Source organism: Cervus canadensis, chromosome X (assembly GCF_019320065.1).
Source record: "Cervus canadensis isolate Bull #8, Minnesota chromosome X, ASM1932006v1, whole genome shotgun sequence".
NCBI lineage: Eukaryota > Metazoa > Chordata > Mammalia > Artiodactyla > Cervidae > Cervus > Cervus canadensis.
The window spans coordinates 10945440-10962200 of record NC_057419.1 but is presented as its reverse complement, the minus strand read 5'-3'; the positions used below and the strand labels follow the sequence as shown (position 1 = coordinate 10962200).

At 45.4% G+C, this 16761-nt stretch overlaps 1 protein-coding gene and 1 long non-coding RNA gene across 4 annotated transcripts in view; one reads left to right on the top strand and one right to left on the bottom strand.

Annotated features, from left to right (window-relative positions):
- Window positions 1–16761, bottom strand: part of LOC122434556 — a 456430-nt gene that overhangs the window by 167889 nt on the left and 271780 nt on the right. For 2 of the 3 annotated variants that reach the window (XR_006267400.1, XM_043458055.1), the window contains one exon: window positions 16282–16544. Coding sequence is in view for 1 of the 3 variants with exons in the window: in XM_043458055.1 (XP_043313990.1) it covers window positions 16282–16544 (263 nt within the window). In the remaining 2 variants the exon portion in view is untranslated. Of the gene's footprint in view, window positions 1–2378; window positions 2665–16281; window positions 16545–16761 lie in introns of those variants that run through there. The other variant, XR_006267408.1, reaches the window with a different exon arrangement.
- LOC122434559 lies at window positions 2741–6496 on the top strand. The gene is made up of 3 exons (XR_006267413.1): window positions 2741–2784; window positions 3488–3537; window positions 4815–6496. It is a non-coding gene; the product is annotated as an uncharacterized LOC122434559 (long non-coding RNA).

The window sequence follows — 16761 nt, the reverse complement described above, 5'->3', positions numbered from 1 at the left end:
AAAAGACGAGTCAAAATCATAAATCAAAGGGGACCAAGAAGAGAAATAATGATGTATTTTTAGGGCAGTCAAGAGAGCTGAGTCCAAACAGAAAGCATGTGGGTGGCATCTGAATTTTGTTCAAGGCCTGATGTGCGATGTTGATTTTTCAACTGCACACGTCTGCCCTCTGCACTTGGGGAACTCAAGGCTCACAGGGTCTGCCCGCCAGCCCGGGGGGTCTGCCTTCAATCACCTGGGGAAGGGGAGGGCTTGGCCCCGAACATCACCACGTCTGTCTGGCCCCATCCACTTCATGCTGCATACGACCGGCAAATACCAGAAGGCAGTGATCGACAGGAGGTATTAATAATTCCTGATGACGGAGACGTGCAGTATTATACATGTATCGATAACATGACGCATTGCTATTTCTGCTTTTCTTTAACCTCCGGGACTTTTCCCCAAATCACAGACACAGTGGAGAATGGAAGATTCTGTCTAGGGTCCACATTTCCTCTCTGCTCCTGGGACGTTTCCAGAGCCGACGTATCAGGGTAAGATGCCACACTACCTGGGTTTGCCCACAATGAGAAAAGCTTCTGAAGCAGAGTAGACTGTCTGCACTCATTGGCCATGAACATTCAGAGGCAATGACAAAAAGGATTAGGATATCCATCATTTAAATCTGATAGTTATTTTGAAAAGAAGATTCATGATGGTAGAGTAAGTATCAACGTCAGCTAAAGATTGCTTGTGTTGGGAGAGGCAGGGGGAATTTGGGTCTTCCAGGGGGTTGGCACAGGGAAAAACAGTCCCCGAGAAAGCTTCCCGCTGACCTGCACCGTTTGTTTTGAATCATACTCAAGCTGGAGCGCTTTCTTTGTCAGAGCCTGACTTTTCTAATTCCAATGAGGTTACCGCCCTGGGCTTAACAACGGGTATGAAGAGATTTGTATTTCACAAGTCCGTTTTATGGCTTGTGTGGGATGGTAAACTTCCTCCATTTGGTCTAAATGGACATCGCTGTGTAAAAAGCTGCCCTCTCTGATGAGTCACCGGATTCGCAAAAGGCTTTTCTGTCTCGGTTCCTGGGGGAACGTGAACTGCCAGATCCGTATTTATTCTGGACTCAGAGGGGGTACCTGGGCCAGTTTGCAAGGTTTATTTGAGAACAGTTCTAACGGTCGAAGCGGCTTCAAATACTGAATAACCAATAACCAGTATAGGATAAGGGAATACACTGATCACGACGGACCAGGCTTGACCAGCAGGACATAACCGCAGATGGCAGACACACCCACACTGGTGTATTCAGCGGGAAAACCCCTGGGATTAAATACATCCGAGGATGCTTCATCTGGCCCAGATCTCAAGAAATTCAAAGACGCACTTGAGTTCAAATTAGTAACCCAAGACTTCAATGGAAAGTGTGGACTAGAGACATTTCCTGTTTCTAAAATGGATTGAGATGGTTCTACATGTGCTAATTTGCTTCAGGATATTGGTGTCTAAAAATAACAGTGGGAGAAATTTACACGCCAGCAATTAAGATTCCGTTTGCTTGGGAACTGGAAACACTGTTCCAGGTTTCACAGCCTCAATTATTTCTAAACAGCTGGCAAGGATTTAAAAATCATCAAAGGCATTTATTAATAACAAACTCCCTGTCAAACACTGATGGATTAGCGTAGCTTTATTTGTGTTTATACGCGACGACTATTTCTGCGGTTCCGGGGGTAGAAATGACACATGCTGAGAAGTTGGAAGCGAGCACGTGTACTCATGAATGGATGAAAAAAAGTTCAGACATGGGTTTAAAATCCAAAGCCGCTGATAGACTATACTCAGCGCTCCCACACCTAACCTGTGTGCTGGCGAGCTACGTCGCTTCAGTTGCATCCGACTCTCTGCGACCCCGTGGGCTATATTCCACCAGGCTCCTCTGTCCATGGGGGTTCTCCAGGCAAGAATACTGGAGAGGGTTGCCATGCCCTCCTCCAGGAAATCTTCCCGACCCAGGGATTGAACCCACATCTCTTCTGACTCCTACATTGGCAAGCGGGTTCTTTACCACGAGCACCACCTGAGAAGTTCCTCACAACCTAACTAGAGACACCGGGAAAAACCGATGTTACTTTTCAAACGAAGCTCTCATCGATGTCTGATTTGCCACATTCCACCCAGTGGCTACAATCCCGGCCACATCTGGAATTTGCAAATGACTGGAAACAATTTCCGTTAAACAGGACTTGTTGAGCAAACTCTAATAAGCCACACAGTGAAATACTGTGTCTCTGTAGAAAACAAAAGCATCAGATCTTTTCATGTGGATGTGGACAGAGAGACCTAGTGCCTGTTGACATTTACGGAAAGAAGCTAATAAAAGTCGTACTCACAATGGGTGGGCTGGGCGGAACGAAGGCAAGAGGAGAGGCTGAGGGTGAGACCTTCTATAAACCGCTTTCTCTCTCAATACATTCATTTTCTTTCCTGTCAAAGGATGTCCAGTCGTGGCGTTTCAGGGGTCTTAACGTCCAGGAAAAGCTTCCTTGAATATTGTGTCTTCACGCTTTTTCAATTTTAAGTGAAAGTGAAAGTCGCTCAGTCGTGTCCGACTCTTGGCGACCCCATGGACTATACAGTCCATGGAATTCTCCAGACCAGGATACTGACGTGGGTAGCTTTTCCCTTCTCCAGGGGATCTTCCCGACCCAGGGATCGAACCCAGGTCTCCCGAGTTGCAGGCAGATTCTTTACCAGCTGAGTCACCAAGGAAGCCCAAGAATACTGGAGTGGATCATTGTAAGTCCAACCAAAAAATATTATTTCAAATTTTATTTCAAATTTTGGATTTGCGGTATCACCAACTTTTAAATTTTATCATCTCCTAACTTGATTTTACTCATTTTCATCAAGGGTTAGTGGGTTTATGTTTTATTGTTTGTCTGTTTTCTAATGTTCAATTTCATTTTTGTTCTTTTCATTATTAGTTTTATATTTTTTAAATTTTTAACTCACATGGTGCTTTCAGAGTTAAGGTTCATAGGAAACCTGAGGGAATGCACTAGTTCTATTTTTAATTACTTTTTCTAACAACTTCAGTTGAATATGCCTCACATTTTTTTTTCTATTCCGTAGTTATTAAAAATCATTTAATTTCCTCTGGGCATGGTACAGCTAGCTACAACTAATTTATTCTAGATAAAATCTGCATTTTGGGTTTTTGTTTTTTCTTTCACTCAACAGTTAAGCCACAGATTGTAATATATTTTACTTAAAATTTTCAGTGCCTTTTTTTTTTTTTTACTTTTATAATATTTTTTGTCTTTGATTTCCCATTTTATTGTTGGTGATGGAATATGATGGTGGTTGCAAATTCTACTCGCTATAATCTTTCTAAGTTGTATGTATGTGTATTTTAGGGTGATAATCTTTTGTTTCTAATGGGCAGATAATCTCATTTATACTTATTTTTAATTGAAATATGACATTATATTCATTTCAGGTGCACAACATGATTTGCTATCTGTACATACTGCAAAAAAGATCACCACCGTAAGTCTAGTTAATATTAACCAGCACATAGTTACAAATTATTTTTCTTGTGGTGAGGGCTCATTTATACCTATTGCCGTGAAAGATCCATTTGCTATTTTTTCCGTTTCCTTTAATCTTTTAGTTGTAGCTGTTTAAAAAATTTTGATAGAGTTTTGATAATGGTAAAAAACAAAGGAAGGAAGGAGGTTCTGAGACATTTTACTGAAAAAAAAAAAAAAAAAGAAAAGCTGATACTGTGCCCTTCTACTAATCAAAAGGATCTAGAAACTATCACTCATAAGATTGCAAAAAAAAGAAAAAATTTGAAAAAGCACCTATAATTAACACTTCTCTTCTGTTCCCTATATTCTATTTTTTTTTAAAAACAGCTTTAACAATAATGAACCTCTTCTCTTATGTAAAGAAGAGAGAAGGAGTCACATCGGCTTTTGATCTTCGTAATAATTCACAAAGGTTTCAAACAGAAATCATTTCTAGGACATACCTCCCAAGTTCTTAAGAATAAGCTTCATGTTTAAGCGAGAAAACACTTTTTAAGTGTTTCCTGCCTCCCCTCCCTGGAAGTTCTGATGGCTATGTGTAGATGGACATCATTGCTTTTTCTAGCAAGGATACTGACTTTTTAACCCCCGGAGCACTTGAAACGTGCTATGTTACAATTTCTATACAGAAATTCATTGACTTTGACAGAATTTCAAATTGTCTCTTCTATCATGGTGGTTCATCAACTGCTTTTGGTTTATCAGAGTTGAAGTGTTTTACCCTCAAGTGGTTCTGCTTAAATTCCTCTTTCTGGCTAAGATTCCTAAAACATGAAATTCATTTAGCATTACGCGGGGCTTTGTTGAACCCATTGTATTTTTCGCCCGGAGGCTGGTAAAAGAAAAACAATAGAAATGAACCTTAGGAGTCGTACTTTCTCAACACAGAATCAGACGTAAATGTACCAGCTCCCCTCTTTTTACAGTCTTTCATTTTCATGGAAAACTCTTCCAATGGATTTTATCTTAATGGCTAAAGAACATTTGAATACTTCAGACACTCTTCTGGCTTATGGGTTAAAAATATCTAATATGATCTTGGATGTTGAATGGGTTTCCCTTGTGGCTCAGCTAGTAAAGAATCTGCCTGCAATGTGTCACACTGGTTCACCTTTCTGAAAGACATCATGAAGATGACTGAAATTAGTAGATGTGACTTTTAACAATCTTTTAACAACTTATAGTATAGATAAATAAATTGCCCAAATGATAGATTTTTTTTTTTCCCTTTAGCAAGCGGTCCTGCGTGAATTTGCTCACCAGTTCAGGTGAGACCATTATCTTACGTGAGGAGGAAAGATAACCAGCTGCAAATGGAGAGGGCTGGCCAGACCTTACCATCCTAACTTACGGTGGAGCGGACTTTGGATGTCCGTAGCGACCGAGTCAAGGGCCTTGGGGAAGACATGAACGAGTCTGTTCTCACTAGCAGCAGGAGGTGATGGAGATCGTGTAAACCTGCGGACCTCAGTCCTTTCTGACCCTCTACCCACCACCCTCGGGGGGCAGTGGTCACCCAGCGGGGCAGGGACGCCCGTCTGGTAGTACGGTCCCCAGAGCAACATTAGCATCTCCTTGACGACCCGTCAGAGAGGAGACGAGGCCAACACTGCCATCTCCTTCCTGTTTAGGGGTGGGAGGGGCAACAGACAACACTCACAAGTACGCAGAGACATTGTCTCACCGGCAGTCTCAAGCTTAAAAAGCCATCCTTTGGATAAATGACCTGTTCCTACTGTATACCACAGAGAACTCTATTCAACATCCTCTAACAAGACATAAAGGAAAAGACTATGAACACGGCCAGTTTAGGAGGTAGGCATGGGCCATTCCAAAGGCTTGTGGGCATTCAACCTGAGGTTACGGTTAAAATTCAACAAGTTTCATGTCGCCAACGTGCAGTTACAGAAAATGGACATCTTAGTTGGGGAAAATAATTTCATCTATTTTCTTCTCCTCTAAGTCATGGATGACAAGAGGTCAAGCCAAGAAGTCAGCGGACTTGTTTCCAAGGTCAGAAATGGGAGCAAATGAGACCCTCAGACATCATTAACATGGATTCGCTGGAATGATAGATACCCTAGTGTGTAAAGAATGACAAGATGCTTCAGATGCAATGGTTTTCTTCTCCAAAGTAATTATCAAGATGTGGCCCTCTGTGTGTGTATTGGGGGTGAGGGGGTGACACTTACAAGTGTTTCAGAATTTCCCTGACACAGAAGTCCGAAAGCAGAACCAACAGTTAGGTCAGAAAAAGAAAGGGAATGAATAGTAACGGTAACAATTACCATACAAAATTTAAAGATGTCTCAACTAAAAGCAGTTTTTCCTTCTCATCTTTTGTTACAAATAACATTTTTTCCACCTACAGGCCTTTGATCACCCTTGGGATTCGGAACAAAGAATTAAAGAATTGAGGTTTTTTTTTTTTTAAGTTTCTTTATATATGTAATCAAAAGGACATACTTTCTCTCATGAAATGAATTTTTCTATCCCTTCTTCAGGGGAATTTTCCAACCCAGAGACTGAACCTGGATCTCCCACGTTGCAGACAGATCCTTTACCATCTGAGACACCAGGGAAGCCCAGTCAACACAGACATTAATAATTTCAGATGATTTCTAGCTAATGCGTCATTTAAAAATTAAAGAGACTTTGCTGGTGGTCCAGCCACAATGAAAGATCTTGCATTTACTAACCAAGATTGAATATTGTGCATACCACAGCTATGAGCCAGTACATCCAAATAAATACATACATACATAAATATTTTCAGAAAATAAATGAGAAAAAATAGGTCTCAAAAGAGAACGCTCTGTGAGCCCAGAGGTACCAATCAGTCAGTTCAGTCACTCAGTCGTGTCTGACTCTTTGCAACCCCATGGACTGCAGCATGCCAGGCCTCCCTGTCCATCACCAACTCCCGGAGTCCACCCAAACCCATGTCCATCGAGTCAGTGATGCCATCCAACCATCTCATCCTCTGTCATCCCCTTCTCCTCCTGCCCTCAATCTTTCCCAGCATCAGGGTCTTTTCCAATGAGTCAGCTCTTTGCATCAGGTGATTTTAAGGGTGCAGAACTTGGGAGTCAGACAGCATTGCTTTCACGGGCATCTTCTAACTGGACTTTTTAACTTGCTGGAAGCATGAAAAGAAAGTGAACGTGTTAATCACTTAGTTGTGTCTGACTCTTTGAGACCCCTTGGACTGTAGCCCACCAGGCTCCTCTGTCCATGGGATTCTCCAGGCAAGAATCCTGGAGTGGGTTGCCATTTCCTTCTCCAGGGGATCTTCCCGACCCAGGGATGGAACCCAGGTCTCCTGCAGTGCAGGCAGATTCTTCACCATCTCAGCCACCAGGGAAGCTGCTGAAAGCATACATATCTCTAAGAGTCTATAGCATTTACTGAGTTGTACATGAACTGAGGAACTACAAGAAGACAACATCACTCATGTAAACAACATCTTTACAGGGAGCAAAACATGCTACACTTCTAAGATGAATGAAACTATGAGAACTGCAACACAGAAAAGGCACCTCACGCATTAGATGCAAAGTGTACATTTTGATAAATCTTTAAATTCCTTCAAATGATTGCAGGTATATCTATATGGACTGCACACGCAAAAGATAATGACTGTTTTGTAGAGCCTCATAAGTCTAGCGAAGGACACCTTTAACTTGGTTAAACCTAGAACAAAATTATTTGTTTACACACCATTCTTGACAAACTGAAGCAATTAATGGTGTTTAATTTAACACAGTCGCTGTACCAGGAACAAGGATATGTCTTTTAAAAAATCACTTAGTAAAATAAGCCCGCTCATGATTAAAAAAAAAGAAAAAAATCTCCTTTCCCTACACCTACATTTATGTATGTCACTCCAAGGAATAAATAGTACTGAAAAACCAATATTTCAATTAACCTATGATTCTGTCTTACTAACTCTAAGCATGCGTGCAGTTATTTTTCTTAATGTACTATACTCAGACAGAGACTGTTAACTTGTGTTTAGGGATATCAGAGAGCATTATTACACCACACTCGGGGCCCCTGTAAACAGCAACATCACTGAAATAAACCACTAGGATGTCGAACGGCTTCCCTGATAGCTCAGTCGGTAATGAATCCGCCTGCAATGCAGGAAACCCTGGTTCGATTCCCGGGTCGGGAAGATCTGCTGGAGAAGGGATAAGCTACCCACTCCAGGATTCCTGTTGCTTCCCTTGCGGCTCAGCTGGTAAAGAATCCGCCTGCAAGGCGGAAGACCTGGGTTCGATCCCTGGCTCGGGAAGATCCCCCCAGGAGAAGGGAACGGCTACCCACTCCAGGATTCTGGCCTGGAGAATCCCATGGACTGTATAGTCCATGGGGTCGCAAAGAGTCGGACACGACTGAGTGACTTTCACTTGACTTCGTTCCAGGAGTGAAGGGCCAAAACAGGGCACTACGTCTGGCGTACGTGTGGGCTCATGTTCTCAGCCTGGGAGCTGAAATAAGAAGGCAGAGTGGGTGATGCCCGATCCAGCTGGGCAAGTGTGCGTCTTTGACTGCTCCCATGCGCCAGGCAAGGGGCCAACCACAGTGAGTAATACACTAAGTGAATTCGCCTTTATAGCCCCGTATCCCAGATGAGGAAAATCGGGCTGAGGGGAGCTTAGGAAGTTCCCTGGTGTCCCCAGCAGCCAGAGGCAGGGCTGGATAAAGCCACAGCTGTCTGACTCCATGGGGCAGACAGTCAATTCACTCCTTCCAGATAAGGCAGGCAGAGCTGGCCACCCCAGAGCATCTCTGTAGCCTGGGAATTATTACTGGGTGAGGAATCTCTGTAGCCTGGGAATTATTACTGGGTGAGGACTTAGACAGCATATTAAAAAGCAGGGATGCTACTTTGCCAACAAAGGTCCGTCTAGTCACGGCTATGGTTTTTCCAGTGGTCATGTATGGATGTGAGTGTTGGACCATAAAGAAAGCTGAGTGTTGAAGAATGGATGCTTTTGAGCTGTAGTCCTGGAGAACTCTTGAGAGTCCCTTGGATTGCAAGGAGATCCAACCAGTCCACCCTAAAGAAAATCAGTCCTGAATATTAATTGCAGGGACTGATGCTGAAGCTAAAACTCCAATACTTTGGCCACCTGATGTGAAGAAGTGACTCATTGGAAAAGACCCTGATGCTGGGAAAGATTGAAAGCAGGAGGAGAAGGGGATGACAGAGGATGAGATGGTTGGATGGCATCACTGACTTGATGGACATGAGTTTGAGCAAGCTCCGGGAGTTGGTGATGGACAGGGAAGCCTGGTATGCTGCAGTCCATGGGGTCAAAAGAGTCAGATGTGACTGAGCGACTGAACTGAGCTGAACTGGACTGAGGGCAATAAACACCCAGAAGACTCAGGAAGAACCCCCAACCTTCCCCTAACTGCCTGAGGAGTGTAGACGGAGCACCTGTTCCAGGGAGGGAGTCATCACCCTAGAGACCCACCCAGTGAACCAGACGTTTGGACCGGGAGGAAGCCAGCAAAGGCTGTCTGTGACACCCCTCTCTTACCCCTTCCTACACGTGACTGATTTCCACCTTTATTTAGGACTTTATTCTGATTTCCAGGTGCATGCTTCAACTTATCAACCAGGCAGCTCTACCTGAACCCCCCTCCCCCGCCCCCCACCCCACCCCACACACACAACTCTCACATCCATTAAACCCTATCCTGGGCAATTCCTTCATTTCGACCCAATTCCCTAGACAGACCACCCTTCCTATGTTCCCTGCTTGGGCCAAGCTAAGGAAACTCCACACCGGTCTAGTCTTGGAAAAGTCTCTGGCCCAAACCATGGACGTGTAAGCTTTTCAAGTGGCGGTCGTATTCATTACCTAGTCCCCCTTTGTCCAGACAGGATGCTTTCTAAAAGTCACAGCGGATGCCTGAACCCATGGATAGTACTGACCTCTATAGACATGATGTATATATAGAGAGATATCAGGCCTTCCCTGATAGCTCAGTTGGTAAGGAATCTGCCGGTAATGCAGGAGACCCTGGTTCAATTTCTGGGTCAGGAAGATCCCCTGGAGAAGGGATAGGCTACTCACCCCAGTATTCTTGGGTCTCCCTGGTGGCTAAGCTGGAAAAGAATCCACCTGTAATGCGGGAGACTTGGGTTCAATCCCTGGGTTGGGAAGATCCCCTGGAGAAGGGCTATCCACTCCAGTCTTCTGGCCTGGAGAATTCCATGGACGGTATAGTGCATGGGGTCTGACAAAGAGTCAGACACGACTGAGCAACATTTTTGGGAGGGGTGGTCTTTGCTGAGAGGTCTATACAAAAAGGATTTAGGACCATTCAAGTAGACTCATGGCATCTGAGCTTCTGTGAGTGAAGAAGAAACACAGGAGGAGTTCTTCCCCTACTTTTATCAATTCTCTTCCAGAGATGAGATGTCCTGAAGACCGTCAACTCAACATCAGGGATCACAGTGCCTGGGAAGTCAATGCCAGCTGAAAGCAAGAAGCCTGAGTAGCCTACTTGAAGAACGTACCCATCATGAAATTAGGATTCTGACCAAGTTTCCCTCTTCAGACGTTTTCCCTCCATGCAGCAGAAGGTGAGGAGCCTCATTAGACACAACAAATGTATCAACACATTCAGCAGCAGTGACGTTAACATGTAAGGATGATAAAGCCTGGACACAGGAATTGGTTTCCAAGTCTGGAATTTCTGATGAGAAGTTCGTCTCATTGCTAGTCAAATACATTAAATTTTTTTTTGGTAACTCTCAGCTTTACAAGGGAAATTGCTTCTCTGTGCCCCTTCCCGCCCAGACTAACAGCGAAGGAATCGAGATAGCTTCGGCATGAGAGAAACAGTACGTGTGCTTGCTTCGGCAGCACATATACTGAAATTGGAGAGAAAGAGTATGTTTAATCGTGTGGAAAGTAACCACCCAGCTGTGAGAAGCATGGCACTGTCATGGCCCTTGGGTTGATGAGTAGAGAGAAGGCAAACCAGTTGGTGTCAATTTTTTAAAATATAAATTTCCAGGGTCAGCAACATTCCATATAACAAAGATTCTGGTCACCAAAACAAGTCTATTCTAACAGCTTAAGTCCATCTACAAGGGAAGATACTTTTGTCTGTTTACCTTTATTTTGACGACCTTTTGGAAAAATATGTTACCTGATATTTTAAAATACAGTCCCTTTCCCCCTTTTGAGCCTCTGTTGGGGAAGTGAAAGTCGTTCAAGTCGTGTCTGACTCTTTGCGACCCAGTGGACTATACAGTCCATGGAATTCTCCAGGCCAGAATACTGGAGTGGGTAGCAGTCCCCTTCTCCAGGGGATCTTCCCAACCCCAGGGAACAAACACAGGTCTCCCACATTGCAGGCGGATTCTTTACCAGCTGAGCCACAAGGGAAGCCGAAGAATGCCGGAGTGGGTAGCCTTTCCCTTCTGCAGGGGATCTTCCCGACCCGGGAATGGAACCGGGGTCTGCTGCACTGCAGGCAGATTCTTTACCAGCTGAGCTACCAGGGAAGCCCTGCTGGGGAAGGCTGAGTAAATTATATCCCACATGGGTCAGACCACGGGGTCTCCTCACCAGTGGTCCACGTAAAGATGCTCTGCTCTTTGTCATATGTCCCCTTCCATCACTACTGCTCAGCCCAATTCTCTCTCCCGTCCTGTTCACGATCTGTAGTATGTTTCACGTGTGCTATTTACTCATCTGTCTTTATGAAAGCTGTACTTTCATATGTGTTTCATATTTATGTAAATCACATTGACACAGATCCCGTTACGTGTTCCTATTTTCACCACCAACTGCTTTTCATTTTTACCCTGGTTCTTATGTCTGTGAGGTCTCCTGCTGAGCAACAAATTACCACCAATTCCGGGGCTGAAGCAGTAACTCCAACTCTCCCCCCATCATCTGCTCACCGAAAGAGTGGTGAGCAGCGTTCTTTCTGAGGTCACACCACGAGGTTCCCTGCACGCTTCCGTCTACCCTATCAGTTCTGCCATGAACGCTACAAGCACCAGGAATTGGATTCCCCCCAACAGCCGGCGGGAGCTCAGAAGTGGCTCCTTCTCCACTCAAGCTTCCAGATGACAACACAGCCCAGCACATACCTTGACTGGAGCCACGTGAGACCCCAGCAGAGGACCCAGCCAGGTCACGTCCAGACTCTGGACCCACAGAAACTACGAGGTCACAAGCATGTTTGAAGCAATTCCGCGTGTGGTTAACTTGTTACACGGCGACAGCTAACTGATACACTTTTCAATAGCGACTTCAGCCTCCTTGAAATCAACTCTTTAATCAACTCTTCTGGACCAGCAGCACAGAGCTCTTTGCTTCCCTGGGTTTTCACTGTTGTCTGACACGCCAAGATCTGTGATGCAGGCCCAGGAATTCTCTTCACTATGATAAAAGTTTACAGATCTAGGTTCACAAAGTTGAATTGTTTGAGTCAAATCAGTGACCTCGAGCAATTTATTTTCTTGGGCTCCAAAATCACTGCAGATGGTGGCTGCAGCCATGAAATTGAAACACGCTTGCTCCTTGGAAGAAAAGCTATGACCAACCTAGATAGCATATTAAAAAACAGAGACATCACTTTGCCAACAAAGGTCCATCTAGTCAAGGCTATGGTTTTTCTAGTAGTCATGTATGGATGTGAGAGTTGGACTATAAAGAAAGCTGAGCACCGAAGAATTGATGCTTTTGAACTGTGGTTTTGGAGAAGACTCTTGAGAGTCCCCTGGACTGCAAGGAGATCCCAGAAGTCCATCCTAAAGGAAATCAGTCCTGAAGACTCATTGGAAGGACTGATGCTGATGCTGAAACCCCAATACTTTGGCCACCTGATGCGAAGAACAGAGTCCTTGGAAAAGACCCTGATGCTGGGAAAGATTGAAGGCAGGAGGAGAAGTGAGGGACAGAAGGTAAGATGGCTGGATGGCATCACTGCCTCAATGGACATGAGTTTGAACAAACTCCAGGAGATAGTGAAGGACAGAGGAGCCTGGTGTGCTGCTGTCCGTGGGGTCGCAGAGAGTAGGACACGACTTAAGTGAATGAACAACAGCATCAAGACTCACTGTGGCGTAACTGAATTTAATGAATAGGCGTTTGCATGCCATAGAGCAGGGGTCCGCAGTCTCCAAGACCTAATGCCTGATGATCTGAGGTTGAGCTGTGTTAATGATAATACAAATAACGGGCACAATAAATGTAACGTGCTTGAATCATCCCCAAACCATCTTCGTCTCCCCAGACTGTGAAAAAACTGTCTTCCACGAAACCAGTCCTTGATATCAAAAAGGTTACCGACCACTGCCTCAGAGAACACTTGGTTCTCAGCAGTGGGTGTTAAACTAAATGAGCCAACTGAAAGAAATAACAATGGTTATTTGATACCAATTAGGATCAACTGAAGGAAAAAAATCAGGAACCCAGTAGGACGTTCCACTTTTGGACACACACGGTAATGGGACTAGTTCTCCCTGGACTTTCTGATTTCACATCTAAATCTGATTTGCAGAATCAGGTCCCCTCATGTTTCATCGTAGGTGTCTACAACATCATCGAGCAGAAGAACATTCTCCTGCCCTTGGAGGAGACACAACGCTGATACACAGACAAACACGGTTCACAATGAGCCTTGTCGGCCACTTCCTGTCATCCTGGAGGAGGAGGAGGTTTACCTTGCAGCCAAAGCTTGAATCTCATCATGCACAACCTATGAGCTGAAAATGGGCTAATCCGAACACCTCCCTGAATTATGGAAGTCTACAAAACTGTGTTTATTCACATCAAAAGGAGCTGCATACCTCGCTCTTTCCATCACGATAGCTGCAGACAAGACTGATGGCTTCTCTCGTTCTTAGTTGCTACAGACACAAAACCTCTTTCATCTTTTCCTGAGAGAATCTCTGCTCCAACAGTAGCCTCTTTCTGTTCTGAATCCTGGACATGACTGACTAGCTCACCGTGCGTTTGCAATAAACACATATTTTCAGGAGCTCGCCAGTTCTCTGATCTCTCCCAGAACCACGCCTGGAGGCCCCCCCTTCCCCGAATAAAACCACAACACAGTCTGTTTAAGAGGCAATTTGGAACAGGATGATACATTTCTGACATAAGACGGCTGATTCAGCTTGTCCTAGGGCAGAAACCACCAAAACATTGCAAAGCAATTATCCTCCAATTAAAAACTAATTAAGAAAAAAAGACTAACCTTTCCAGGGAGGATGCTGACAGCAGAAGCTTTTAAAGGTAGTTTCACATTTGGGGGTTTATAAGGAACATCACTGGGGGGTGGGGGGGTAAGACCCACTCTCCACACAGCAGCATGATGCAAAGATGGAAAATATGGACAGATCCGAAGGGGACAAAAATGTGTATTTTGTTGGAGAAAAATTATGGTATCCTGTAGGGAATGGATAACCATCCATTAGGGATACATGGAATCCCACCTAGTGTTATAAATAAAGTTTTACTGGAACAGAGGCACACGCATCTACTTACATGTCACAGATCTCTGAATGCTTACTTGCTAGGCCAGCAGAGTTGAGCGGTTGAAATCAGGTCACAAGGCCTGATGTGCTGCCTTCCTGACTCTTTATAGGAAACCGTACTGAGCCTTGCAGAGCAGGCATAGCACGTGGATTTTGGTGCCATGAAAAACTCAGATGTCGGTTAGGAGTTGCATCTTCTTCTTTTGGTTTTGTTGATAGGAATCAAACAGGCAGAACTAAGGATGTCCCCAGTGGTCCAGGGGCTAAGACTCCATGTTCGCAATAAAGCTGGGCCAGGTTCGATCCCTGGTCGGGGAACTAGACCCTACACGCCAAACCCCAGTATTCTTGGGCTTCCCTGGCGGCTCAGCTGGTAAGGAATCCACCTGCAATGTGGGAGACCTGGGTTCCCTTCCTGGGTTGGGAAGATCCCCTGAAGGTGGGAACAGCTGCCCACTCCAGTATTCTGGCCTGGAGAATTCCATGGAGTGTAGAGTCCAGGGGGTCGCAGAGAGTCAGACACGACGGAACGACCTGCACTTTCACTCATAAATTACCTACCATCAGGATGGGTAAACGATAAATTTTCTGATAACTTTTGGGAAGGAGAACGTATTTAAAATTGCATTCCAAGTACAGGTTAAGACATAATGGAAAATCAACTTGGATAACTTACTATTTAATTTCATGATCCTACCAGCCTTATGTCTGGCACTGAATTCTAAGGTACAATTTAAATAGAATAAAGGTGACACTGTTGTTGGAACAAAGGAAAAGGGCAAAATAGAGATAACTAAAGAACCGCTGGAGAAGGGATAGGCTACCCACGTTTGGGCTTCCCTTGTGGCTCAGCTGATAAAGAATCTGCCTGCAGTGTGGGAGACCAGGGTTTGATCCCTGGGTTGGGAAGATCCCCCTGGAGAAGGGAAATGCTACCCACTCCAGTATTCTGGCCTGGAGAATTCCATGGACTGTATCGTCCATGAGGTCACAAAGAATGGGACATGACTGAGAGACTTTCACTTTCATAAATAGGCTGGGAAAGGAGAAACGACTGAGTGTGGGTCAGGCTTTAGATGTGACTTTTGTTTTCTCTACTTTGGGCAATGGAGGCCGGATGAATGCTCAGTTTTTGTAAAAGCAGCCCTGGGGGATTCTGGGGGCATTCCCTGGCCGTCCAGTGGTTGAGACTCTGTGGTTCCAATGCAGGGGATGTGAGTTCAAGCCCTGATCGGGGAACTGAGATCCTATATGCTACACCAAAAAAAAAAAAAAAAAAAAGCAGACCTCCAGGCATCTAAGCACCGAGGCCCAGAAGACAGCCCTGTGCCTGGACCAACTTCTGCCTCCTGGACAGAAAGTGAAAGCGAAAGAGAAAGTCGCTCAGTCGTGTCTGACCCTTTGTGACCACACAGACTTATAGAGTCCATGGGATTCTCCAGGCCAGAATCCTGGAGTAGGTAGCCTTTCCCTTCTCCAGGGGAATCTTCCCAATCCAGGGATCAAACCCAGGTCTCCCACCTTGCAGGTGGATTCTTTACCAGCTGGGCCACCAGTGAAGCCCAAGAATACTGGAGTGGGTGCCCTATCCCTTCTCCATGGGGTCTTCCCGACCCAGGGATCAGAACCCACCAGTTATTTCCCACTCACTCAGCCTCAGCACCCACCCTCTTCTACTCCATGTTGTTCCTGGTCCCCACGATCCACCTCAAATCAGCGTCATCTGCATGGCTTTGATTTACGTGGCCACTGAAAGGGGTATCTCTCTGGCACCTTTGACCACAGTCTCAAAGAACTCTTGTGAAGACGGGCCATTGCTCAGGGCATAATGGCTATTGAAAAAAGTCTCTGGCTGGCCATCACAGCAGAGTTCCAGAGTTTCTTCTGCAATCGGAGGGGCGGGGGTGGGGGGGTGTGCCAGTCCAGGGAGGCCGCCTGGGGGGCCTGGGAGTCAGTGAAGAGGGTCTGTGTCAAGCTTGGCAGTGGCCCCAGCCCCAGCTGAGACCCAGCGGGACCACCCGGGCAGGTGACGCCACCGCTGGCCCCCCGGGAGAGCTCCAGCTGGACCAAATCACACATCCTCCTATGAAACATCCATCTGGATGATGGAACGGCAACCAGAGAGGTAGCATTGTGAGCAGAGGCGGACGTACTGACGGGAAACACGTGTCCACATCCTACCTTTCGCGGACCCGATCGCCGCTTCTGAACTGGGCCAGGCTGCCTGTGAAACAGCACGTCTGGGATGATGACGACGCCTTGGCCTTGGCTTCGGCCGTGCATGTGTAAAGCGGCTCCGGGACTGAATAGCCTGTGTTGTTTGCCTGCCAGGCTCTCCAACTGGACTCGAAGACACAAGACACCCTTGTCCGAAGAGGAGGTGCCCAGAATGTGAAATTTTCCAGAGAGCTGGGGGGAGGAAGACCCTGTCAGAGCCAGAATACCTGCAAAACAGGAGAGGGACAAAGCCTCAGCAGTAGTTTACATCTCGTGTGTTTTTTTGTTTGTTTGTTTGTTTTTACTTTATATCTTTTGTTTTCTTAGTCTCTAACGTAGAGCTTTTTTCCCTTCAAATGGAGATGTATACCTCTTTGAATAGTGCCCCTGGAAGATGACCCGCTAATTGGCAGACAATCTGCCAATGGGAACGATTTGCAATAC